The sequence below is a fragment of the Conger conger genome, chromosome 6, assembly GCF_963514075.1.
Source record: "Conger conger chromosome 6, fConCon1.1, whole genome shotgun sequence".
In the NCBI taxonomy this organism is placed as follows: Eukaryota; Metazoa; Chordata; class Actinopteri; order Anguilliformes; family Congridae; genus Conger; species Conger conger.
The window spans coordinates 14308653-14336196 of record NC_083765.1 but is presented as its reverse complement, the minus strand read 5'-3'; the positions used below and the strand labels follow the sequence as shown (position 1 = coordinate 14336196).

Here is a 27544-nt window from a genome sequence, read left to right as displayed (position 1 = left end):
TCACCACAAACATTTAAGAATCTTTAATTCACACTAGTAATAAAATTGCATTACATTTTCTTAAAATAAATGTTCCAGTTCATATATACAGAAAAAACAGACTGTACAGACCCCCAGAGGAAAATCGCCCCCAAAAGAGAAAGGGGGAGGGAGAAGGAGGGGGTGGGATGGGGGCAAAATCCAAAAACAAACATCACAAACATACAGGCAATACGGTGCTCAGCCAAGCAGGCACAACTGTACATCGAAAATGTGTAACTGCTCAGTGTTGGGGAGGGAGGGGCAAAAAAGGATAACATGTACAAGAGTCCTTGGGGATGGGCAAGGATTAAAAAGTATTGCAGGCAAGCAGACAGACGCCCCTCACTGAGTGCAGCAGTGCATCCGTCCCCCTCAGCTCCGGCTATTGAACCTGTGTCTCGAAGCTCCCGTTCAGCTGCCCCTCCTCATAGTCCATCTGGCACAGAATCATGTTGTTCTTGAGGAAAAACTTGTCCCCCACGCAAAACCTGCGAGCACACACAGCACGTGTCACATGTAACAGGGCAGCAGAAGGACACGGTCCACACCGTCGTTTCCGTGCCAGTGTGATTTCAACGGTCGTCTGTGGATTGTGTTGGATGTGCTTTATCTGGGTCCGTCTCAGCGTTCCCAGCATTACCGCCATCTTATGATGCGAGCACAGAGTTGCAGGGTGATTTTAAATGCGTTTTTATGTTTTTTGTGGTGTTTTCAGCGCACACAAGAGGCCTGGCACCCACTGAAACCACACTTGCCCTCGGCAGGCCTGGCACATGCATCACATCCGTTTCCTAGGAAACCCAGCCACGGGCACCACCATTCACCGATGCCAAATGTTGCAAATGTGCCGTGCTTTTGCAAGATATAAAAAGCCATATACTTTTACGCTTTCTACATGGACAGAACTGGAGACCTAGGACCGGTGGGCAGGAGAGTGTATTGGCATTGCTACTCTGGTCCTTACCAGCATTTTATGCTGGACCTGGAATGAGGCATTAAATGGACACAGTGAGGTGTGTGTGTGTGTGTGTGTGTGTGTGTGTGTGTGTAAGGCCACAGCCAGTCAATTCCAGCAGGCACCCCTGCGTAATTTGTAATTATGAGCCCATTTAAAAGGCCGTTGGAGGGTAATGCAGTTGTATGGGAAGGGGCTGCCAGTCTGACCTTCTGCGTCCACACCGGAGGAAATGGCTGCCGCAGCGTTCTCTCTGCGTTTCTGCACGGTTGTGAGAATGTTAGTCTTTAGGTGGGCACAACTAGCTGGGAATAGCCGATGGATAGTGCCCACCTCTTTTCTGTGGCCACCTTGGTTGTGTGTATACATGTATGTGGGTGCGTGTGCGCACGCGTGCAAACAAATGTGTCATACAGCGTGTGTGTGTGTGTGTGTGTGTGTGTGTGTGTGTGTGTGTGTGTGTGTGGGCGAGCAAGCATTGGTAGGGACCCTGTGGTCATTGACATGGAGTTGTTTGAATTCTTGTTTAAATGACTTGGATGCAGTATTATAATTGGTTTATTTATTTTTTTAGCACAATTTGTGTGGTGTTAATATAATGCTAAGTTGAAATGGGTTTTTTAATCCCCTTTTTCAGTCCAGCATGATACAGCCACTGAGTGACTGCCGTGCTACCTGCACCCAGCACTGCAGCAGGAGCCTCTCCTGTGATCCATTCACCGCCAGCCTGTGATTATTTTACACTTTACAGGTCATACCTCCATGAGAAGTCGCAGTGATTGGAAGGGAAGTGCATCTCTTACGGACAGAAATAAATCCTGGGCACCTGCTACGTGGAGGCACTGATGCAACGGAAACCTGAGAGACCCTGGCCAAATGAAAGCCACAGGCTGAACCCGCCATGACTGAGCTCCCTGAAAAATAAACATGCTACAGGCTGCACTTTCACCATTCGCTACAGCCAAATGAAGACAAGCAAACCGTGGCGTGCATTTTAAACAAGACTATTATTTATGAATTAAAACTGCACCTTTAATTTAAACCGTTCATTTAAAATTGTAGCGTTAAATAAACTAGCTAAATTGACCTCCAAGCACCACTTGCCCTTTGCTGGTATGGATTGCAGCAATTCTTTTTTTAGAGTGAAAAAGAGCTGTTCTCCATATCTCAAAAATGTTAATCAGTCACCCCCTAAGAGACAGCTGAAATTACGCTCAGAACAAAGAGTATGATGCACCCCAAACGTCTTTCAGCCCCCAGCTGTGGAAACCCCATATCTGGGCTGTATATTATGGTTTTAGCCTCAAATGTGGGCTGCTTTTAAGTGCCTCATGAGCCAGACAAAATTTGAAATCTGACACGTGCAAGCTGAGACCAGACCTTAGTTTAACACCTTAGATTGTGGACAGTGTAAAAAAAACAAAAACATAATAATAATAAAAATATTCTTGAGCATGATGTTGGAATATTGTTCCAGTCAATACCATAACTCATGTAATAAAAAAATTAAAATAAAATACTACGGTTAAAAATGAACTTTTTACAAAAATTATGTTCATCCTTCCACAAAGCTATAGGCACAAAAAAAAAAAAGACGAAGAAAAATGCAGTAAGTGGAGACTGCAACAACAGAAGAGAATTAGTGGAAATAAATGAGGAAACGGCGGGGGACGGGGTCCTCGGCCCGCGGTCGCTGCGGAGAGGCCAGCATCACGGCCAGTGGGTGGCACCGTGCCGCTCAGAAATCAGCAGCATGCGGAGCGCTTCCCACCCATCACGGTGATTTATAAACAGAGCAGTGCGGGTCACACCAGACCCATGTAGAGGCATGAGGGGTCACCAAATAACCAAATAAATTAATAAATAAGCGTCAACACCGAGCACTCGCTTAGCAAGGAATGATTCATGTGGCAAAAACAGTGTGTTTGTCAGCGAAAACAGGACCAGGATTTTATTTTAGTTTTTTTCCTTTCCTCCGTGCATTTTTTTAAGCCTAGCAAATGGCACTCATTGGAAGAGAAGCGGTGTGAAATTAGCCAATGGGAACAGGCAAAGAAGTGAGGCGAGTAAATTGGCAGGGTTTGGGCTCACTCCTCTACCACGACATTTAAGTGAAAATTTATCTGACTAAAACCAGATTCCAGTAGGGGCCAAATGATACATTGAAGGTTTGGATGAGATGCAGCAATAATCTCTCCAAACATGCAGAACTATAATACCTGTAAAAGGCCAGGTATTGCTCGGAGTCAGTCTGTGGGGCACCAAACCCGCAACCCTCCCCCCCAAAAAAGTCAGTGATTTGGGAGGCCGTTTTTAGCGATCCTTTTCACCAAAGGCTTATTACTGGGTCCTGGCTTACTCACCCAGGTTTGAGCAGAGTGTCGTAAGTTTGATCGGTTTCCACTGGCCTGGCAGCGGAAACGGACTTTTTAAAACAAATGAAAAATAAATGTTTTCCGCCCCCTTAATCAAGTTTTTAATCTTGGCACAAAGCCACAAACGCCAACAAACTATTTTTAGGGTTCGAAGTAAAAAAAATAAAAATGGCTTATTGCCCATAGCCAATCAAACATACGTAGAGAGCAGGGCTGGTGCAGAGTTGACAGCAGATGAAAGGTCTACAGACAGACACTGCACCATGATTCTCACGGGCCGGCCATTTTGAGCTGGTGACCATTTCACTAAGGTGTTAATGACTCACTGCCTTGAAAAATAGCTTTTTGGACGAAATGCGCCTGAGGTAGCAGGAAAACTGCAAAGCACCGTCGTGTAGAGCCTAAAAGTGATTTTTCAAAAGGAAATGATTTTTTGTTTTCAGTCACCTAATGAAATTGAGGGCAGGTGAGACCAGAAGTCATATGATATGACACGTCCACGACCGGGCCATCCCCCTCATGGTAAACAGTGCCTGCATTTGCATAATGTATAAAGTGTATGGTCCACAAGGGTGTACTGTGCTACTAGTCTCCATGCCTTGACACACATTAACTTGACAGACTGACTGACATATGTGAAGCACCCACTCCATACCTACTAAACCGATATCAGTTTTCTAAAGAAAACAGTGGAACAAACAGGGTAGAGCCTCCACTGGAGTGGGTTTTAAAGATATTAGAAAAAGGACAACTCGCATAAGATCTGCTTACCTCTGGTTACAAAGCTGACAGGCAAAACAGTCCAAATGGTAAACATTATCTCTGGCTCTCATCACCATTTCAAAGGCAGGGATCAATTTACTGCAGGCAGCGCAGTTCCCTGTCGTACCAAAGAGCCTGCAAGAGAGAAGAGAGTTAGGTAGCAAACACATCTGTAATACCACTGTAAGGGGAGGAGAGCTGTCGGTCTGTGTGTTCAGTGTGGAAAAGTGCCGTCTGTGTGTGCTGCCATCTTCCCAGAATCATCTCCATCTCCTTTGAAGGGGTCACAGAATAATACGCCAGTTTTCCCCCCCACATTGGCTCATTTTTCTAGTTATTTTTTCCCTGGAAAATGTTCCTAGTGAAGCACTGTGACAGTCTTACTGTACAGGGTGCTATACAAAATGGAAATTGAGTTAGAGTTGAGTACCAATCTCAGCTGTTGGTCCTGAAAGATCCATCTTGGCACGCACACTTGGTATTTTTTGGTAGAGGGTGCAAACTTAGATGTTAATTCTTTGCTAATGATCTCATTAAAACAATCACATGGTTCTAATGCTTTCCTTCAAAGGGTTTTGCCTTGCACATTGCAAAAGCAAGGAAGGGGGGGGTCGGTCGGTAAGCTACCAATCGAACTGCTGAAGGTTGGCCTCCCCTTAAAAATAAACTCCAGTGGAACTAATGAGACTCCGCTACAACCGAATCCAGATGGATTCCCCCCCCCCCCTTTTTTATTATTATTTATTTTTATTTCTTTACACAAAACGTTAAATTCTGCAATAGTCAAAAGTTCAATAGACAGGGTAACGGACACCAATTTCTGCCAGCTGGCCACTCCTGCAGAGGGTGTGTGGACCCCAGCACAGGGAGGGTGAAGGTTGGGTGACATCTGCAAATAATATCACGATATGGTCTTGTGAAAAATTTGCGCAAATACTATTGGTACCCCCCTTCACTAGAACACAGAAGAACGTCTACCATCAGGCAGATCAGCACTGTCTGGGAATCAAAAAGTCCAGATAGAATGAACCCTCAAGATAATGTAGCAGACATTAGTAGTGATTTTGTCTGTTTAAAGCCAATTTATTATTTAAAAACATTATTGAAAAAACATTTTATTGATGTATGGGCTCACCTTCTGGCTGAAGCACCTGCTATTTTCAAATAAAATGGAATGGTCTTCTCAAATCTACAACAAAAAAGGCATGGCCATGTACATTGAGTGTCATTTTTAGAAATGACAAAAAAAAATAAAAAAAATTTAAAAGAAAAGGGTGAATTCGGTTAAGTATGATACAGGTTCTACCATCATTTAAATGGTCTAAAGCCCTACAGAAATTGGCACAAAAAAATAAAAATGTTTTTCAAGAACAAAAACCATGTTCTTTAGCCATTCAGCCCTATCCTGGTCTTAGCCGTTTTCAGTAATTACTTCAGCACCCCATTTTAGTTATTATCGTCTAAATTGTCATTTTGCGTTAGCTTGTTTATCAATGAATCAAGTTTATTATATTATTCTATGCATTTACACACTTGCCTGGACTCGCACGGTATATGCACAGTGATAATAGCATCTCTGTAGCTGCTGTGCAACAGAGCTGGCCTTCAATGTGGACACACGCGCGCACGCAATTCTTCTCAAACATGACGTGGTGCCTCAGAGGATTTCGTAATCCTTAACATTCCACTGTGCAGGTTTTTAAAGGACAGGCTGTTAAAATTAGTGTCAGATATTTGATTTATTGCAGTGTCACTGAAAATGTTTATTTATTTATTTTAAGATGGGACAAAAAGGCAGTGTATGTCTTGATGGAACACTTCTTATACTTCCCTTCTGATTAATGTTCACATTTGATTTTTCCCAAACTAGAGGAAACATGGAAATAACTGACCAAAACCATTCAACATTGGATGTTACAAATAATTTCCCTCTCCTTACATCTCCCCAATTGGCATCAGCATTTCAGACAGTACTTCAGGAGAATGAATGCTGATTGGAGGACAGGCTGGTTCACCAACGAGTGACAACGAGTTACTGGGAAACCCGTTTACGATTTTGAGGCCTGCTTCTCTTTGGTCCAGAGGCCTCATCCAAATCCACCCAATAACAGACACAATAGTCTCATAACTGGAACTCATCACAAATCTATACTTTCAGAAAAAAACAATGGGTTTCATCAACTTTCAGAAATGGCTCGTGTACACTAAAAAGCAAAACATTTCTTCTCATTTTGTTTACCCACCCATTTATGCAGTCAGGATTTGTATTGATTCTAATCATACTTTTTAGTATGTGGACAGGTCTATTATTTCAGAGCCTCAACCACTTCCTTTGAGAATCACATCAGTTTCTGTGGATAGGGATTTATTAATCCAACGTGTTGATCCTCATTTCCTCTTACGGGAGTGCATTTCTGTAAATGCTTACAGTAAATTAGCAGCAGAGGTAGCAGTGTTTGTGGAGTAAAAGTCTTGGACAGAACAAGGCCAACCAGCCAGAGTTGCATGTTTTGGAGAGCCTAGGCGTGCAGTACAGGCAGTGCTGACAAGTTGGGGTTTGAGTGCTTGATGATTAATTGAAGTGGAGCTAAAAGGTTGCCAGGTTACCTGGAAAATTTGGAAACTATAAAAGACATGAATCCAGTTCTAAAACCACACAATTTGTGTTGAAAGGAACGGAGCCCTTAGGATTTCACTGAATGTATACTGGAGGACTTTCGGGTTTTTATATAGGTTTCATCCAAGGATAAGTGTTTTGCTGAAATGAAAATTGAAATTATAGACCATTGCTAATCTCAACCCCAGAGACACAACTTCAAGAGTTGGTGAATATATGCGATATTTGAAATTCAAAGTCTGGCCTACAAAATGAAATTTGCTGTAGTAGTCTGACATGATATTGCTAAGGACTGACAAAAATAAAATCCTGCTTTACATTTTTCCTCCCCCAACAAAAAATGGTGTATTATTGGATATTGACTAATTGGCAAATGTAAGCCTGTCAAGTTCCCGTTTTAGTCAGAAATGTTGGTATTTGCAGTGGGTCAAAATTCAATTAAAAAAAGCTCTCCTTTCATAAGCGGATGACAAATCTTCTCCCCTTAATATATCTAATAGCTACAAGATAAAGCTATTTCAGGCCCTGGGTCCTCACAATCAAAAGCACAACGAACTAGTCAACCTTGTACGGCGAGGTCACAAGACCCACAGCCCTCGGAAAATGAAGCCGCTAATTAATCTATTGTTCTCCGTGATAAAGAGAAGAGTGTGTGCGCCTGTGTGTTCCTGTGCGTGCGAGTAACAGAGAGGGGTGAAAATGCTGATTAGCCCTTTTGCATTTTATTACAAAGAACTGAATGTCAAGCAGAATCCAAAACTTCTCCGGTGTGACGTTTAGGCAAAACTTGGGGTCCCGAGTACGGTGTTACCCACCGCAGCACAAAGGGCGAACGCTCGTTATGGGGCCCGCGTTCCTGAAGCGTGCGTGCATTGGGAACCCCTCGCAGCCTAATTTACACACGACAGGTCCGCAAAAAAACCCCACCGAACTGAAAGAAAGCACATTTGATCCCCTCGTCTGATTTAATGAACTACCACAGTATAAAAAGGAGGGCAAGGCTAGGCAAGAATTCAACTTCATTACTAAGGTGAGACGACGCGTTTCTTTGACAGTGGGGAGTGGGTTCGTGCAGGCTGTGTAACCTTCTGTTAATACCTTTTGCAGTTGTACGAGTGGGAAAGTTGTTTAATTTGATTCATAACAGAATCCATCTCAAGTGTCTTCTCCCGCTAAGTGGCATACATTTGTTTCAGACTGAGGAGCCGATGAGTGGGCTGGATTTCATTAGACCGGAGTGGAGCTGTAACACAAGACATACACACGGCACACGCGCGCACGCAAACACGCACGCAAACACGCACGCACTCTACAGCTATGAGTCTCACGTACATCACTGCACCGCCAACCTCTCACCTATTCAGATATATATATTCATGCCTCAAATAGACTTCCTACCTTTTTTGTAAACAAATAAGTCCCAACTTAACTATGGAGTTGAGTCCGCTTAAAGGATCAAACACTCCACTCTAGATTTGATTCAGTAGATTTTCTGTCCATCTGAATTATAGAAGCTTTTGCCTTTACCTGGTGTGTGCCATCTGTCCAAGCGCTCCAGTGCAGGGGATAACATAAAGGGGAGAAAAGTGGTGTAGTGCACCTCCAATTTCATCACAGAATTGTTTGTGTGGGTGTGTGTGTGTGTGTGCGCGTGTGTGTGTGTGTGTGTGTGTGCGCGCATGCTTACTCGTGTTCTCTCATAGAAAAGCATGTAAACAACTAAAAATTACCATTTCTGACTGATCTCCCCCAGGGTTGGGAGCATGGAATTAAGAAAAACGAACAATGCAATGTCAACACACGAGAATAGTATTCTAACATAATTGCTGCACCTCTTGTCAAGTCAACCATGTTTTAGCAAGGAACAAACGACTCCTTGATGCTCATCGACCAATACAGCCTGAGGACAACTCAAGCTCTGGGAATAGCGCATTCTAACCTACCGCACAAAAAAATAAAAAAATATTCTTCCATATGTAAATGCTAGCGGCAGTAGAGGGCAGCAGCAAGTATGAATACTACATTTTTTAATCAGGATTTTATTTCAACCCTCCCCTCCTTTCAAGTTCCTATCATGGAATTAGTAGCAGTGTCAGTGCTGCAGTGCCCTTCTCCCACTACACCCCTCCATGGTACTCGCCCCGAAACCAGTCACCATTTTACACACTACATGAAGACTAGCAACTAGAGTTGTGCTACTGGCAACAACTGGGAACTTGTGGGTCCTGTTAGCATCAATGAGCAAATGTAGTGGTAGCTTCCGCTTGTAGGCCAATAGTTTTGCCATCAAGAATTATCCCCTGAATTGAATAGAACCATCCTAAATACAGGAAGAGAAATTACATATCCATTGCATGTAGTTTAGTAAGTTCTGGTTTTCAAACAAATCTTTATGGTGCTCAATAATGGAATGGGATGAATACCACACAGACACACACACACAACTGGTTAACTAGCTGGTCATACCCAGACATAATCATCTCCTTTCCGCTTTACTCCCCGTGATTAGATTTTGTTCTGGCACCCATTAGCTGATATTCATGCACCCGATTTGTGTGTGTCCGGATTGCGGCGTGCCATAAAATGCGCTAGTTTTAATGAAACGTGGACCGGAATGCACTGCAAGTTGGATTTATTTCTTCCAACGGACGCACTTACCTCAGGTAGTCCCTGCGACAGAGAATGAGATTGGCTTTTGTGTAGAGGGTGGAGCCAACCTCCCCCAAGCGGCAGTCACAGCAGGCACACTTTAGACAGTCCTCGTGCCAGTATTTGTCCAGGGCCTTGAGCAGGTAGCGGTCTTTAATCTTGCGATTACAGCCGGCGCATCCCTTCTGTTTCCCCTTGGGCTGAACAGAGAGCATGGGCACACCTGGAAGCATAGGGGGAGAGAGGGGGGGCATAAACAGCCTTAAATTGTGTGATGTTACCCACCCAAGTAAACAAGTCACTTTTCGTGGCCCATTTTTGATAAAGGCTTAGCTGTTCTACAGCTCACCGGGGCCAGGGAGCACTGCGCCCAATTCATATAAACCCAGTTTCTACAAGACATTTTGTAGCAAGATATCATTTGCCTTTGCCTTTTGGAGAAATCATGGAATATTGTTTAGAAAAAATAAAAATAAATAATATTTGGAAATAATTTTGTTATCTTGCAAAACATGGTTTTCTAAACCCTTTCATCTGCTTTCCCCTTTAAACAAATATGCACATAAACAATTACCTTCTTTCATTAAATAGGATTCCTGAGCTGCAATAATGGCGCTTCACATGTACAGTACGTTGGCGCACCAATAATCAGGTATTAGCCTTGTTTACATCATTCACTCGTGTACAGCACCATTCCATTCCCGCCACTCAGAGACTCCAAGTGCGAAGAGTAAACACATTCCAAAGACACGACCCACAGGCAGGATTCCTCGTCTCCAACTGCACATTGTAGTTTTTTTTTTCCTCTCAAAGCAATACATTTAATAACTGTTCTAATAGTCCTCCTGCGGTTGACATTTGTGCTGGGACTAAAAGCCACCGCCCCCACCCCCCGGGCGAATCCGGTGACAGTTCCACTCAGTGGTGCAGCCTGCACCAACAGGTGTGCTGCAGCTGAAAGCTCAGGACAACAGCACTTAAGACACTCTCCGGCATGCACGCGCCAACACATATTGATTCCACTAATAGAACGCACTGTCACCGGCCACTCGACTCGACTTTCACAATGCATCTCTCTCAGCTGGGGAGACGGGAGAAGTGCTACCTACCATGACTTTATATTCATGAAAAGCAAAACCTTAAACTGAAAGGAGGTCACATGTATTTTTATTCAAAACTCACCGGGTGCGGTCAATGGTACAGTAGACGGTACGTCAGTGAAAGGATAGACATGAATACGAAGACACTGAATGACTTCTGATTTCCTGCCATCGTGCCCATTAGTTTTGTGTCCCGTCTGCCAACGTGGTAGGCAAGCATGCTTTTAAAATAAAGATACAACACCCCACCCCCTGACCCCCTCCTAGCCAAAAAAAAAAGTCTAAAGAACAAAAGCTTGTTAGTCAGATTCACAGCTGAGCCTTAGACGGGAACTGTAGCTCCAGTGATATTTGGCCAACAGACTTCTTTATCAGAAGTAGACAGGGGAGACTAATTGGTCCAGTACTGCTGATGGGAGACATCAATTAGTGCCCAGTCTGCCCCCTGGTTCCCTCACCTTCTCCCCTTCCAGAACAGGCTCCTTGAAGCCAGCGCATTAGGATCACAAAACTTGCTATAAATACCAATGTTCAGAGTAAATGAAGCTAAAAAGCTTCAAAATTGAAGCCACACTAGCTCAGGGCGCTCTCCTCTCCCAGCATTTCATGGCTTGTTAAGAGGATCGCTCTGCAGGTATGCCAACAGTTCTCGTCTGTCAGGCTCGTAGTGAACTAAAAACAGGTTTAATGAGGAGAACGCCAGTCAGGGTGTGTGCGTGTGCGTTCGCGTTTGTGCGGCAGGGGAATCGCGTTCCCTCCATCTCCCTCTGGGGTCCCACCGAAATCTTTAATTTGCCATTTATGACAGCTAATTAGTTATTCTATTCAAAATCTTTGCTTTAAATAAGAGAACTAATTATACACAAAGGTCGCACCCCTCCCATCTAGCGAGGTACTCATAATTGGTTTAGAGCCCCCCCCCCCCCTTTTTCCCCCCCCTCCCGCCAACCTTTTAACAATGCATGCGTGCGTTTCGCACAAAGCTGAGAAAGGGCCTTTTAACCCTTTGATCACACGGACGGCTCTCTCCCCGTTATTACAGTAACCTTGGCGCTCCCCGCGCGTGCGCGGCTCGGGCGGAGGGATGCGAGGTAGCGCGGGGGGGGGTAACGGGGGGGATAACGGTCCTCCTGCGAGGCGGCGCTCCGTTCCTAACCCAGATCGGGAAGCGTGGCTCCCGCCGACGTCCCGGCGGCCCAGCGAGAGCTGCCTGAAGTGAGCAGCGCAGAGTCAACACGTAAAGAGAGCCAGATCCTGCCTTTAATTGGTCTACGTCTCCGCGCCTGCTGCCGCCGCGTAATGAGGAGCAAACAGCCGCTTGATGTGCATCTGCCGGAAAAAAGGGGAAAAAAAAAAAACGCAAAAAAAAAAAAAAAAAAAAAATCGTGCCTTATAAAAAGCTCCAGAAGCAGCGGCATTCTAAACAAAAAAGGGCTCCGTAGAATAAATGATTGCATAAAAACTAAGGGTTGTATCAATTCCCTAATGCCAGAAGACAATTTGGCACTGGAGTGCACCCATCAGTGCACTTTGTAGCACATGAAAGCCCTCGCCCAGAACACTGCCTCCTGCTCCTCCCGCCTCCCCTCCCGACACTCTGCCATTTGTGCTCCGTCGACTTCAAGAACAAAAAGTTAACATCATAAAAGGAAACGGCGGCTGAAGAAGCAGCTCCCACTTAATCCAATCCATTTAACAGATACGAGTGCCACTGACCTTCCCCTGTCATTCGGTGTCACAAAAGCATACCCCTGTTGCCAAGGATTCATATTTTACAGGGGCTGCGTTTTTTTTCCTCTCCCTTTAAAAGAAAAGAGCTTTTTGCCTCGCCAAAACATGTTCTCAGAGAAATTCATTTGCCATTAATACTTCGAATGGAGCTTGTCATCCCTCTCTTTCCCATCCTTTTTTTTTTTTTTTTTTTAAAGACCTTATCTTTTTAGAATATGTACAGTTAAGTTTGCATTTGAAACTGTCAGACCATGTACTTTCCATTACAGAGATAGCATCCGATTTCCATGTAAGCCTATTTCAAGTTCCATTTTGTATCCCTATCAAAAAATCAAATCAACGTGGTAACCCTTTTCATGTATTTAAGGTTTAAAAAAAATGGTTCAATGCACTCGAGGAAACGCTTTAAAGCATTACAATGCAATTATCACATCGGCACAGCAGCCCCAATATTTCCCCAGGTTAGAGGAGGAGGAATAAAACGGACGTCTCTCGCTCGCCCACCCACCCCTCCTCTTCCACCCTGACTGCAGCGCTCTAATCTTTGGAAATGAGGGTGGCGGGATCAGAAAACACCCCTGCCACCGTTCCTGAGCAGGGTCACTCTCTCTAATTAAATAGATATGATCAATTAAGGAGAGTGACATCTTGATGCGAGGGTGACTCGCGGGGCTCCAGGACTGGCCCTGACGAACATCACTGGCGCATGAAGCCTCGCCCATGAGCTCCAGGCCCCGCCTCCCCCCGCCACTCAGAGAACAGGTTTACTCATCACAGGTCCTGCGTGCCTCTCACAGCCCTGGTAAATAAATGACCTGTGCAGCCAACAATGGCAAATGGCAGTTTGGGTGGTAGGGCCAAAAATAAATAGATTTTTAAAATGTAAATTAAAAAAAAGTTAAATAAAAACCACTCGGTCACTCGCACGGTTTGCTTTCAAAATTACAACTAGTGTTGATAATCCCCTTCAGTTACAAAAAGGCGTCGGACACATTTTGAGCAAACAAACGGGCAAGCTTTAATCTCTCCAACACAAAGCCATAAGCCCAGCTCTGTTTACATTTTGGCTGTGTTTATATAAGGAGTTTGCTCAATCACGTCTCAAGACTTGTGAAAACAATTTATTTACTAAAAGGGGTAGATTTTCATTCGTAGTGGCATAGTGGGGAAAAAGGGGCACTGCTTGAGGTGTGGCTGCAGGTGTATGAACGCAGCACACTGGAGTCTCGTGCGTGCAGTGTAGCACCTGGTATAGATGGGTACAACAGGATGTTTACTCAAAGGTAAACTAGAAAGTGGGAGGGCTGTAGTTCCTTCAACCAACATGAGAACACGCAGACAGTATTTTCAGCATTGGCAGAGCTGTAATTTATAATGGATAATTGCTGATTATCAAAAAACAATATAACATGGCACACAGTGACCACTCCATTAATACTAGTCCCTCTACTCCAGTACTACTACATAATACACTCTATTCACTCTTCAGTTGTAACTTCAAGGATTACATGCTTTGTTCCAGTAATACTAGTCTCACTACACTCGGAACACTTGACTTTCTACCCCACAGTTACTGTAGTTATGGTCTGAGAATCCATTCGGAGAAGGCCTCTGACTGTTGGGGCTGCAAGGGGAAACCCATCTCACGGCTTGTTAATTTCCACAGTGAAAGACCTCATTTCTGCAATTTCCTTCATTTGAGTGAAAGACTCAAGTGTTCATTTTTATCTTCAGGGATCTACAGCGTCGGTTTAATTCACTGAAGACAATTTCTTCCGTTTCTTGTCCTCCACAGAGACGACCGTGAAGTCTAGTGGCTACAAGCGGTGCTTATAGTTCCTGTAGGTCACAACCCACCAACCCATTGCCACATGCAAGGACTAAGGTGCATTTAGAATAACTGTGGACCGGACCGCCCTCCAGTCACAGTACTACAGGAAAACTAGCGCCCAGAAGTGGCACATATCCCAATGATGTAGGCACCTGGTGAATAGCAAGGGGATGCTTTTATAATGAAGATCTAAAGAAACCAGATCACACCCGCCACTGCAGAGTACTACACTGGTTTTGGCCAAGAACATTGGCAATGTCCAGACAGTGGCAGATTGAGTCATGTGGTCAATTCTGCTGGAGATCAGCCTGGTCAGAGGACTGATGCAAAACGCTACAGGGGTTCATTAATGGAGATGCCATGCAACTGCCTGTGTGCATTATTCAGCCTCTTTCAAGTGGCTCACCTCATTAATGTAATTGAGCCTGTAGACACCGACTGTCCTGTGGGGGAAGACATGCAAGTCATCTAGAAGTAATCTCAGGTGATACAACAGTGCGGATTAAAAAAAACCCTGGCAAAAATGAAGCAGCGCGCTATAATTACATGCACCGCCAAGGCGCACAGTTTTTCGTCAAGTTTCGCAGGCATGGCACCATAATGAAAGCATGGCAGTACCACACGGCAGTCAGGAGTCTGGTTTTTCCAGACTGTTTGTGAACGCAGGTCTGTGAAAGCACTCTTGCCGGCGCCCTGCGATTATGACATAATTAACACCCTGGGTAACGGGAGAGCGGGGCCACGGTGGAGGAGGAGGAGGGAGCTCGTTCATTAGCGAGATGATTCACTTTCGCAAACTTTCACAGCCCCGCCGCCGCTAATAAGCCCCAGTGAAACGCAGCCGTGCCTTCCCCTGCTCCGACCCCAGCATAAGAGAGGGTTTTGTCTTGGAGGAATAATCGCTCTTTTCACGTTACAATGTCCTAACCCCTGTGGGCGGTCTGCCGCTGTCCCTTGCTGTAATTACCTCTGATCCCCTCCAAATGAGCGGCCACCGCATTAGACTTGCAGTAACACTGGCTCAGCTTCAACACCAGTGCACAGGACCTGCAGTAACACTGGCTCAGCTTCAACACCAGTGCACAGGACCTGCAGCAACACTGGCTCAGCTTCAACACCAGTGCATGAGACCTGCAGTAACACTGGCTCAGCTTCAACACCAGTGCACAGGACCTGCAGCAACACTGGCTCAGCTTCAACACCAGTGCATGAGACCTGCAGTAACACTGGCTCAGCTTCAACACCAGTGCACAGGACCTGCAGCAACACTGGCTCAGCTTCAACACCAGTGCACAGGACCTGCAGCAACACTGGCTCAGCTTCAACACCAGTGCACAGGACCTGCAGCAACACTGGCTCAGCTTCAACACCAGTGCACTCTCAGCTACTGGCCCATCCCCACAATACTTCTAATTTATTCACCTGGGTTTAATTAAAGAAACGAATCAAAGCTGTTGTACAGCTTTGTAATTAAATTCAATAACACATTTTTAAGACAAGAACCTGGCAACATGTCCTTGTTACAGAACATAGCGGCTCTGTTTAAATGCTTGTGTCAGGGTTTTTTTTTTTTTTTTTTTTTTTTTTTTGGGAAGTGGTGGTGTTCCATGATGGAAATGAAAATTTGAACATCTCCTTTTGCCAGAGGTTATGGTTTACAGAGAGTGGGCAATCCTTCAGTAAGGAAAAGTGCTTTACCTCAGTGACTTTGTTTTGATCTTTGCTTGGGTACCTTTTAAGAGCTGCCATTTTTCTGTGGTTCCACTTTTAAGAGTGTATCCAAGACTATATCCAAGCTAATGATGCATGTAAAAGTGAAGCCACTTCAAAACCTGCATTAAATGCAGCAACTCCATCTATTTCACAAGCAACAGATTTTCAAGCTTTTGAGGAGGAGGAGCTTATCTTGCCGTCACTTCCTGGTTCCTGACAAAGTGTTGCCATTAGCACATCCACTGCAGTGTTCTGCTCTCCGGTGCTTAATGGCAGAGAGCACATTTTAGCCCACATTAAATGCATTCAGGAGGCATGAATTTACACCACTCAGTGTTTGAGAAAGCACAGCACAGAATACATCCAGGGCAATTTACAAAATTACAATATTTGGAAGGGCATGCCAGGAGATGTGCCATTCAGGGCCAGTTGTTGAATTTTAAAAATAGACAAATGCACAAAGCAGTGCAATTTGGTCCTCATTTTAAGAGCAAAAAAAAAATGCATATTCACCACGGGGTGTCCATTTTACTCACATTACTGAAGTGCTTTGAGGCCCACCTCAAAGGCCTACCAGGCAGAACATTGAAGCCATCAGGATTCTTGACCGTGGAGCAAGGTTTACTGTAACCTGGCATGCCACAGGGTACAGTTTTCTGTTGCTTACACAAAGCTAATGGGCATGGACATGCACATGGTTCATCATCAGAGGCTATTATTGCCTCTATTATTGTACTTATGGGTTTGATTGACGGTAGATGAGAATGCATGGCTCGCAAGAAGTTCTAGTAAGAATTTTGAAGCTGCCCATTGCTTTGGCACATTCCACATCTGCATTTCCCCCTGGCTCACGTCGCTTAAACCTGCATGCGTATGAAAGAGCAGTATTGATAATACTCCCTGCAAGCCCCCCTTGGAAAGCAGAGTAAGAATGCCTGAAGAAACAGGACTCGAGGTTTGCACTTGAACTCAAGGACATATACAGTTGCTCCACTATGATCGGCCCCAAATCAAGTCTAGCACATTTTACTGTTGCAAGGGAAAAAAACTCCTAGCCTCCATACTCCCCTTCCCCCTTCCCTAAAGAATAACAAAAGGGTGAAAATTACTACAACCCTGATCCATGGCATGCAACCCAATTTCAATTAAACTGGAGCACAAAGGTAAATGTGTGTGGATTGAGGCTGCCACTCACATTTAATAGATCAAACTGCATTTTTGTGCGCTTGTTCGTGGTCAGTATCGATCAAATCCACATCCTCAGTATGCCCCCTCCCCCAAACAATCCCATTCCACACAGTTCACAAAAAACAGCAATCACAGATTTTAATTAGTTATTCAAGGTTTGATTTATTGAAGGTCAACAGACAAGAAATTGGTCTCTGACCAACAACTTCGTTTTCATTAAACCGACCACCAGGCCATTTCATTTACCAGTTTGTCCCAGGAACATTAGATTTTAAAGCAGCTTTTCCCCTCTCTGTCGTATAGCTCTTTGTTATTAAAACGCAATATAGAGAGATTTTAATAACCATGGCCTGAGTGCATTTTCACTGGACATTTTTCTTTATTTGACTTAAAATGGAATGGAATGGAATAAAAGCCTTCAACAGAACATTATTGCTACAAGTTACAGTATGTTCCGCAGCATTTGAGGATTGTCATTACATCGGAATGGACAAGCATGTGTAGTGCCCGGAACTGATCCAAAATGAATCCAGTGCTCTGGAAACTTCCCAACATCCCTTTAACAGTTAAAAAAAAATATATATATATATATACACATCTCGTCAGAGAACACTAGATTCATTTCAAATCAGACAGCTGAGAAATTAAACTACAGGGTGCATATCCATTTATACAGACTTTCCAGGCAGCATCACTAGAGTAAACTTAAACTCCTTAAAAAGGAGTCCCGTTTAATTTAGCGAAATGTCACATGCGCAGGTAGTCAGTCGGGCTTCTACACCCATCACAGCGATAGCTCCCCGCTGTAGAGTACAGGCCGCGGATGTCCGCAGGGTCACTCTGGCTATTGACCACAATCTGCAGAAAGCACTTTAAGATTTTAAATATTTTCCTCCTTCCTGGAATCGCAAATTGAAATCACATCTTGAGCCGAAAAGCATTACCTGTTTCATAATACAGCCGTGCCCCCCCCCCCCCCCCCCACATTTACAAATCCCCACAAGCTCTCCTGAGCAGAGAGGAATGGCTGTGCATTAATGATGCCAACCACGCATGCATGTACCCACCCCTGTGCCCTTAACAAGCAAACAAAATGCGAACAAATCTGTGCATCAGGACTATTTTACATTAAACAAGGCCTCGCTCATTCGATAAGCTCAATGGCCAATCAGTTCATCCCAAGATGGATACTTGCACATAAACAGATGCGTTAAGTGCAATTATGCTGTGGTCTTTGATTCCCACATAAATGATTCATCACAATGATTACCAGCTCATAAACACTCAGACGGCAGCCCACGTTTGTGCGGTTGAATACCTTCTTTAAAATGTCTGCCTTTTCTTTATTGGCCTCTGTCCATTTACAGTGCAGTCGTGTCAAAAGATATTTTTCCAGTGTATACGACTCAGATCTTGGAGTGAAGCCAGCACTGCCGTGCTAAGGGAAGGGTTATGGGGAGCCAAATTTACCTTCATTAAGGGAATGAGGTGTCAGTGGAGGTATCATTTGTAAGGTTGCTAAATTTGATAAGGTCACTGAAAGGAGTTTGGACTGTCTTTCCTTACAATTTTTACTCTGCAGAAATACTCCTTAAGCTAGGAGATCTATTGTTAAGTCTGTTAATGGTATTATACTGTGGAAACCTAGACTGATAGGAGTTGATTTTGTCGTATTTAATGGAGCCATATAGCCATCAGTTCTTCATATTCCTGATCATTTTTGTTTTGCATGAACATTAGCTGGTAGGAATTTGAGCAGCACTGTCAAATGCAAAGTCACCTGAAAATTGAGGCCTTCATTTTTTCAAAATAAATAAATTCAGCGATTCCCGTTTTAACCCGTTCCCGTTTTATTATTTTTATTTTATTATCGGTATGTCAGAACTGCATTACGGCAGTCGAACACCGCTCCACTTACTCACTGCAGTCTGCCAGAGACTTCACCACATCCATACCAGCGTTTCACCAAGGACATCACTTCCAGTGAGGAAGGGGGACAGCCTACCAGCTAAACCCCTCCTTTGGATATGCCAAGTGCTGTAGCCAGGTATGCAATCAACCCCCAAAGTCTTCATTGTAAGTCTGGAGTAATTTTTTTTATTTTTATATTTAAATTCATTTTAAATGTATACAGACGCTGGAGAGTGCTGGCAGAAGAATGTACCCAGTGCGCAATCAGTAGGCATTGCAATTAGGAACAAGATAACTTTGGATTGTGGGCCTTCTTAAAAGCTGTTGTTTTTATTACCCAAATGAGTCTTAGCTAAAGCCATTTGCCACCGCTTGTAAACGTTGGCAGTTTATCTAACGCAGTCAGTCACCGTCACTCTCCACCAATTACACAGGGTGGTAGTGAAGGTACAGCAGAACCTACACAGACCAGTGGAGAGTGAGAATAATATACATATCTCAGCTTCTGTTATTCTCAGTATGGGTCACCTGGTTAAAGAAAACATTTCAAATGTTAATCGGAAGACATGACACAAAGACCCCTTATGCCAGAGGACAGCAGTGTAGGGGTGTGTGTATGCACACAGCGGGGTAGCGCGTGGCATGTGTATGCACATGCACACAGCGGGGTGGCGCGTGTATGCACATGCACACAGCGGGGTGGCGCGTGTATGCACATGCACACAGCGGGGTGGCGCGTGTATGCACATGCATACAGCGGGGTGGCGCGTGTATGCACATGCATACAGCGGGGTGGCGCGTGTATGCACATGCACACAGCGGGGTGGCGCGTGTATGCACATGCATACAGCGGGGTGGCACGTGTAGCACATGCATACAGCGGGGTGGCGCGTGTATGCACATGCACACAGCGGGGTGGCATGTGGCATGTATGCACATGCACACAGCGGGGTGGCATGTGGCGTGTATGCACATGCATACAGCGGGGTGGCATGTGGCGTGTATGCACACGCACACAGCGGGGTGGCGGGTGGTGTGTGGCGTGTGTATGCACATGCATACAGCGGGGTGGCGTGTGTATGCACATGCATACAGCGGGGTGGCGTGTGTAGCACATCCAGGCTGCTGCAGGCAGAGGCTCAGCCTTGCAGTGAAAGTGAGTGGTGGCGAGTGGGTCTGCTGCAACAAGGCGACTCGCGGGAATAACGCGCTGTTAAAAGACCAAAGGAAAGTAAATTAAAAACCACCTACTGTAAAAATCATCAATATGTAGCCATGTACCCTCTTTCAGCTGAGCATATGTACCATTACCAAGAGCAACTCCACTGGGACAGGCCATCAGCGCTCCTGCTGCCGGGATACTTGGTGCTCTTAAAGCAGCAGGGCTGTGGCAGACTGAAACTGGACACATTTCTGCAGAGGGGGAGATGAAGTGGCGGAATACGAGCCCCGTTATTCCGCACGAGCACGAACGACGTCGCACTCCTTTCACAAGTCATCCGTTTGCTCTGCTTACTGGCAAAATTACAGCTCCGATTTAAACCACCTCATTTTCTTACAAATTAAATAAACATCCTACATCTATGTTTTGACGTGGAACTCAAGGTGATAAGGTTTCTCCGATGTTTAAAGGAAAAGAGAAGTGAAAAGTGCGCTCAAACAGCCAAGAAATGAATCTCACTGGCGCCTCCATGCACATGAAGATCTTCTAAAAGGATACAGAGTGGCAGACATTGCCAAGGTGCAGGATACCCCCCTCCCTACCATTTTAGCACCTACATACAGCACTGCACACAATTAAAGGAAAAACAAGGATTCCCTTTTTTTAATAGGTCCGCTGAGGGTACAGAGACGGGTAGGGGTGTTGGCAGTGTAGAACTGAAATTGAAAAGGCCTCCAGCTCTTACGATATTTGGAAAAGTGTCTTGTTGCATAATGTTGCCGCGTTGGTATGAATATTAAATTGAGTGCCATTACAGCACAAGGGAGAGAAAATAAGTTCGCACATAATTTTCACTGTAGCCTTAATTTAACCAGGAACGGCATCTGCATCGGAGTCATAAACGTGCCCTTACCGGAGAATGGTAACTTCAGTTTCCTTTTCCTTAACAGTGAAATTATAGGAAAAGAATCTACATTCACTGGAGTCGCACCATCGAAAGAGATTCAACAGTGATCTGGAGTTTTGGAAAGGCAGTCAAATTTGCATCCAATGTTCTGGATGTGCACAAGATGCAAAGAACACCTGGCAGAATTTAAAATAATCAAATCTGGGGTTTGAGTCTTTACTTGCGCGGTGTTGGTTGTAATTTCCCTGGCCAATGCAGAGCAGGTACAATCACACCGAGTGCAGCCAGGGCAAACAAATAGATCAGGAAGGAATCCCTAGTGTCTACTTGGCCAGCCTATCATTTGCTTTGCTTATTTCATTACATACCATGACCTGCTTTAGGCATAAAGCTACAGTATAGTAAAATAAAAAAGTAAGCTGGTTGCCTGTGGTTGACTTAATCCCAATGAAAAAAAACCTTTGCAATCAGGCAATTAAGATGGTTCAATTATTAAATATAAACCAAGATCATCCTGGTGAAAAGTACACATGACAACAGAAGAGAACAACACCAGTTCTTACAGAAGTGCTGAAACAGGCCATAATATGGCGTGAGGTGCAGGGGGTGGAAGGAGTGGGGGCATTAATATAATTTCAATATATGAAATTGGCAAGTTTAATCTAGAGAAAGAACAAGCCAATAAGTTGAGAAAATAGCAAATACAAGAGGGAAAATTATGTCTGCGAGAAAGAGAGTGAAGAGACTTAAGAAATGTATGAAAGTAATCTCCAAGTGGAAATTAGAAATCAACCCACAGAAACGAAATAACAGAAGAGAAATATTACTGTCCACTTTCTAAATCAATATAACATTGCTACAAGACAGAATTACCATGGTAACTCGGGTAAAAAGAATGAAGCAATTCTTATTATTTCAAAATAAAACCGGAGCCTGAAGCCCAAGTTTTATTACAGCGGCTGCCAGATCATGGGCCCGTATTTATTTGAAACATTGCTTTTCAATCACATGCTTTATGAATGTACAAATTTCATCGGACAGCCAAGCCTGCAGGGGCATAAATTAAGGCACAAAGGTAACCAAGAATTTATCATCAAGTTTTGAGAAAAGGGAGGGTTTCTATAACTCTGTTCTTAGAGAGTGCGGTGGTACGGATGATCAACCCAGGAAAGGTCTACAATGAGGATCCAATTATTCCTGTTCCTCCGGATGGATTTTTAATATCTTATAGGAAAGAAAATGACTGAACGGCTTTTTTTTCTGATGGGATTAAAAGTCAGACAGGGATAGAGTGAAGCCAAAGCAACATGAAATGTTCACCTGAAGTCAAGTTTCCTCCCTCCTCTGTGCTTGGAAGTTCCCATTTATATTCTGCCATTTACCTCTAGCCAAAGGTCTCTTCTCAGTGTGGCATCTGGTTCAGTACTGCGACATTTTCATACACAAATGCACCGCATGCACAAGGTTGTCCGTTTCTTTCTTTTTTTTTGTCATTGTTCCAACCATTGAAAAGAAACTAATTACAGAGATCAAGAAACCAAACAGGTTAGCACAGTATTTAAAAGGCCTGTGCTAGTCAGGTCTAGTGGAATACAACAGAATCTCAAGTGGACTAGAAAGTTTAAGTGCAACCATTTCCATGGGTTGCTCAAGGATCAAGGGACACCGGTCTCAAAGACTTTGACGTTAAGAACACCATTTTTTTTTTTTTTTTTTTAAATGGCCGACCAGTTATTCTGTTGGAACAAAAGATAAGGAGGTGTTTTTCAAGCCATCCCGTCTCTCCACGTCAATCTGTACCCGGCAGGCTATGCGTGTTGGTGTTTTACAATATTTGCAGTATCTTAAGAAAAAGTACGCAATCTTTTTATTCATTTTAGGTTCAGTGCAGCAATATGCATTTGGAGTAATAAGCTTGCCCTCGCAACAAAAATGAAGCAAAATAAATGACCAAATATTTTATGGACTTGAGGCTAGAAATTTTATTTAATACATAATGGGTTAGAATTTTCCCCAGAGTGTCTAAAATTTTAATAAAAGGCAGCATGACTGTATTCTTGGTTTATTGTAGGTCAGGAAATAAATGTGAGATTTGTGAACGTTTAAAAATAGTATGACAGTGAAGAGAGAATTGATTTGTATCCTACTTTCCCCAAAAGAGGTTTAGAGAAGGAAACTAGATTATCTTTCCTCAAGGAAACCAAGTCATTTCCCCAAGAATCCTCACCGTGTGCAAACCTCCAGTAGCAGTCACCTTCAGTGCACAGTCAGGAGTTCACTGGTATTCCATACATCAGGTTTCACAACTAAACCAGCCAGACTGAAAATAGTCTCTTGCTTTCATTAAAAATAGATTGTTTACAATTAATCAGAACGTTTAATTTGAGGCTAAATTGAGTCTTACTTTATGAAAAAGAAATGTATTTGTTGAAATAAGTTATTTGTATGGTATGTTTCAGGTCGTAGTCTTCCTGAAATATCCCAGAACAGAACAGAAGCAAACAAAACATGAGGGAGGCTTATATAGGCTACATAGTGGCCTACATTGATCATTTAGTAAAGCAATAAAAAACGCCCTTCTGTTGCCACAGATGTGGAGGGAAATTATACGTTTTGCTGGGCACAACTGTCCTATGTTCAGTCATGGCTCACAGAAGGCAGGTGAATTTTTCTGCAGCTCTTGAAAAGAGGCAGTCTTTAGCAGCCCTGGCTAGTGTAGTGCAGCTGCAGACAGCCCTCCACATCATTGCCAGAACCCCAGCGTACTCAATCTCAGTCGGCCCCAGCAAGCAAAGGGTGAAGCTTTTAGGCAATGAGCAGCAGGTGATCTCAGCTTTTCTGCAAGTCCTAATGCTCCTAAAAGCCACTCTCCCCCGTTTCTGTAATTGGGCATCAGTAGTTAATGTAGTATTGACTGCATTATATGCTCCCGTGCATCCTCTCCCGCTAATGCCATTTGCATCACCTTGTACATTTACCGTATTGCTTAGCCAATAGCTGTTAAAAGCAATCCGAATCATGAATCATATAGGAAACTTTTAGCAAGACAGACATCCAGAGGAGACAATTTACAGCTGAGTTAATCTGGGTACATTAGCCGAGACATGGATTCAGAGAGACAGACCAATTTATGTTTCTACGACGTTGCCTTTATAGGTTTTCAGATGGCCAAGTGAAAAGATGTTCGGCTAAAACAGATATGAAGTATCCATTTTCAGACATAAATAACGGTTCTAAAATGCAAGCCATTACTTTTAAAAGGGTCCCTGGATAAAAACAATCGTGTGCAGGCACTGGACATACTCTAACAATTACAAGAATATGGCTAGTTAGTTTTAGGTCATAGGTGGTTGGGGGTTGGCTGCATTTTGAAGATGATTTTATTTGAGTTCACAACAATAAACAATGCGACTTTTACGCAGATCTATTTCACCATAGTATCAGTTCATAGTTTAATGCATGAGCCCATTACAACTCAAATATAAAACTATACGCCATCTAGACGCAACACTGAAATGAATGCAATTACTTTAAAGGATCCATTATTTCCCATTTTAATTCAAGTTAGATTAAATTGGCTACCATCATCAGTGAAACTACTACAGTTGATATATTACCAATAGATAAATCTATTGCACAGAGACACTGCTTTCGCTTTTAGAGCTTGCGGTCAGCTGGAACGGAAGCAACACCAGTACAGTAGTCCGCGACAGTATGGAACTGGCTGTTTGTTTACAATGCAATCGCATTCGAAACTATTTTTTAGCAGCTGTAAATATCCGATCGCCGGTGTTTAGCCTACTTGATTGCTTCGTAGAAGCGATAACCCGACGGAAAGGGGTACAAACTGCGATTTTCGCAACATACAGGCACGTGAAATGACACGATCCGAAAATAGTCCTCCCTTTCGCAGAACTAATTTCGAAATTCTACAAAGATATGGGACAAACCCTAGAATTTAATTTAACGCACTGTTAAGATGTCAAAACATAGCTTCGCGCAATCGCTCCACACTAATGTTTAAATAGGTTACCAGTATGAAGTAGGAAGTAGCCTATACACAGTCTTGCAGTAAAGGTTCGTGTTTTGGTCTAGGCTACTGAATGAAGCACTGTGAAATTAATGGCATCCTACATCGGGCGTTAAGCTGAATAGTAATTGCACCTTTCCGAATAAAAACACACAGAAAGACCCCACAACATCCAAAGACCCTAGGTTGTCGGCAGTCGCAGCCCACCTACCTTCTTCCTTATCCAACACCATCGTCCTGAGGAATGGGGAGTCCGGCTCCAGGCGATCCGTTTTCGGCTCCAGAAGCCTTCGCCACCCGGTTGACTTGTCTTCTTTCGGAAATTGCTTTCCGATAGTAACGGAGTCGTCCAGCTGCAAGCTTCAATTGCACGGTCCTCTGGTTCTTTGAAACGAGATCGCTCAATAACGGAGCCCCATTCAAGAAAAGAAAATAATTGCCGTTTCACCTTCGCAATTCGCTATCGCTTCTTTTCTCAAAATAAGCCGCCACGGACTAAACTAAAACTGCAGTTTACAGCGTCAAAACAAGACAGGCACGCTCGCATATCTTCCACACGAAGAAAAGAGCGTAACCAAAACGAAATTCTACCTGGTTAAATATGTGTTACTATACTCGGAGGATCGAAAGCATAGAACAGGATGTGAGGATTTCTTTCCTGTAAAATATTTTCCCGCTTTCATTTGCTCCGAAACTGTAACTGTATTCAAAAATTCCAATTCCAGACTTGACAAGAGCTAAAAGCATACTCTCGCTGCCTTTCTCTCCCAATTTATGTGGTGAGCTCTCTCCAGCTCCTGAATAAATGCGCACAGTTCCCAGAGACCCGCGGATTCCCCTGTTAATTAAATCAATTCATTATGCTCAGATCTGATTAGCAGCCCTTCCCCCCTCTTTGAATCAATTATTCAATACACAAACATAATTGCTTGTGCCAGAGGTGTCTAAGTATTAGCTTATTTAACTCCAAGGACACTAATTACCCCTAGGGCACGGGAACTTTTCTCATTAATTCTGACAAAACACAAAAGCACAGCTAAGGGAAAGTGCGTGCGTGTGTGCCTCTCTCTCCCTCTCTCCCCCTCTCTCCCTCTCTCTCTCTGCCTACGTCGATCACAAAAGGTGGCAATACAAGGGCTTTTATTGCGACACATGCACGTGCTTGTTATTTCCCCTTCTCCATTTCCAGTATTCGAAGGGTTCAACAGAAATCGCACCTAATTGCATTTATTAATATTTCTCGAAATAAATCTGCACAATGATTAGTATGCCCTGGACCACTTTACATGCACAGATAAGCAGTGTTTTTAAAAGAGACAGCACAACAGATGGGCTGCGTTTTGATTAGTGGGTAGATGGGAGAATTTGGTAATATAATCGCTGGCTGTTACAGTCTTGTTTCAAGTGTTACTGTTTCATGGTGATGCCTTAAATAGCAGTACTTTCACTAGCCCCGAGGAGACTGTTAACCAATTAAGGTAGAGATCCTGCCACGATTAACCATTTAAAAGGGCTGAGTACATTTCCAAAGCATTCTGCTTGACAGTAGCAGGCAATCTGTGTGATGTATGCTCATTCTGTTTGCCTTTCATCATCGTTTCTCTCAATTCTTCTGGAATAGTTATTGATAAAAACAGACTTTTACAGAAACGTAAATAGTACAAAAATACAACCCCTGTGTGTTAAAAGCATGTTGTTGTTTTCTACTCAAAAGTGAGGTGATGCAGTATAAATATAGATTCAAAGAGTTAGACAAGTCCATCAGTACAAAAGAAGAAAAAAAAAAACACCAATGCAATGGATACAAAGGTGTACCATTCATGTTATATGAGAAATTGAAGGCATAAGGCATATGTGTTATGTGATCTCAGTTTATCCATGTTGGTTTCATTGGCTTCTATTATCATGGACTACTATTGTTCCCTCACTAAAATCAATCGCAAGGAGCCTCTGTCACTGGCTTTCTAGTTGACATTCCTGACTTTTCATTTCTCTAGTCATATAGATTGATGACTTATGACCAAGATTGTATGTCTGCTGACCTCTAGCAGAAGCGAATGACACATAACTAATCCAATCACACAGAAACGGAGACTGAAAAAGAAAAACACAGTGTGATGGCCGCTGGCCTCAGACTTCAAATAGCCATTTCACATCATCTTGAGTGTATAAATGTAGAAGTCCTTTAAAAAATCAGAAGGACGTGTGTGTGTCATTTGTAAATAAATAGGTACTGCTTTGATCATGTGGTCAGACCTGTGAATTCATATTTACCAAAATACAGATTTGTGTATTGTTTAAAAGCAATTTATTTATTGAAGATAATTCTCATAACCGGTGTGTCAGATGCTACACAGTGTTGGAACCACCGTGGAGCTGGCCCGTGGCTTTGTGGTTGTGGAGGCTGCAGAGGAGCCTTTCGGCTTGGGAGGTAAATCTCAGGGTCGGCCATGGCTCCTAAATCAGCCCCAGAGTGGTGACTCCCGAACAAGCCCCAGAGTGGCTGCTGTGCCTCCGACTTCATTATAATTCATTTCTGATTGGCCATTAACTGGCCCCATCTATTTACCGGTGGTTTGCACGCAGCCACCA

At 43.6% G+C, this 27544-nt stretch overlaps 1 protein-coding gene and 1 long non-coding RNA gene across 3 annotated transcripts in view; one reads left to right on the top strand and one right to left on the bottom strand.

The window, feature by feature from the left end:
* LOC133130237 (uncharacterized) overlaps window positions 1-2375 on the top strand; it is a 29830-nt gene extending 27455 nt beyond the window's left edge. The window contains exon 3 of the long non-coding RNA XR_009708929.1: window positions 1728-2375. This is a non-coding gene — a long non-coding RNA (uncharacterized LOC133130237). The remainder of the gene's footprint in view (window positions 1-1727) is intronic.
* Window positions 9-26005, bottom strand: lmo1 (LIM domain only 1). 2 transcript variants are annotated; one of them, XM_061244648.1, is made up of 5 exons: window positions 25164-26005; window positions 20105-20266; window positions 9389-9602; window positions 4123-4248; window positions 9-509 (listed from the first exon to the last, which is right to left on the bottom strand). In XM_061244648.1, exons 1-5 carry the CDS (start codon window positions 25183-25185, stop codon window positions 404-406), a joined length of 630 nt encoding a protein of 209 aa, XP_061100632.1. In that variant the 5' UTR covers window positions 25186-26005; the 3' UTR covers window positions 9-403. The 2 variants fall into 2 exon arrangements, with proteins under 2 accessions (XP_061100632.1, XP_061100633.1); XM_061244649.1 differs by lacking the exon at window positions 20105-20266 and having other exon boundaries at window positions 25164-25966.
* Between the last annotated feature and the right edge of the window lie 1539 nt (window positions 26006-27544).

Coding starts and splice junctions, on each gene's coding strand:
- lmo1 (XM_061244648.1), bottom strand. CDS start 25,185: ATGGTGTTGGATAAGGAAGAAG. Junction 9,603..20,104: donor ACATATTGATGATTTTTACA/GTAGGTGGTTTT, acceptor CTATGCTTCCAG/GTGTGCCCATGCTCTCTGTT. Junction 510..4,122: donor TGTCAGCTTTGTAACCAGAG/GTAAGCAGATCT, acceptor GTGTGCTCGCAG/GTTTTGCGTGGGGGACAAGT.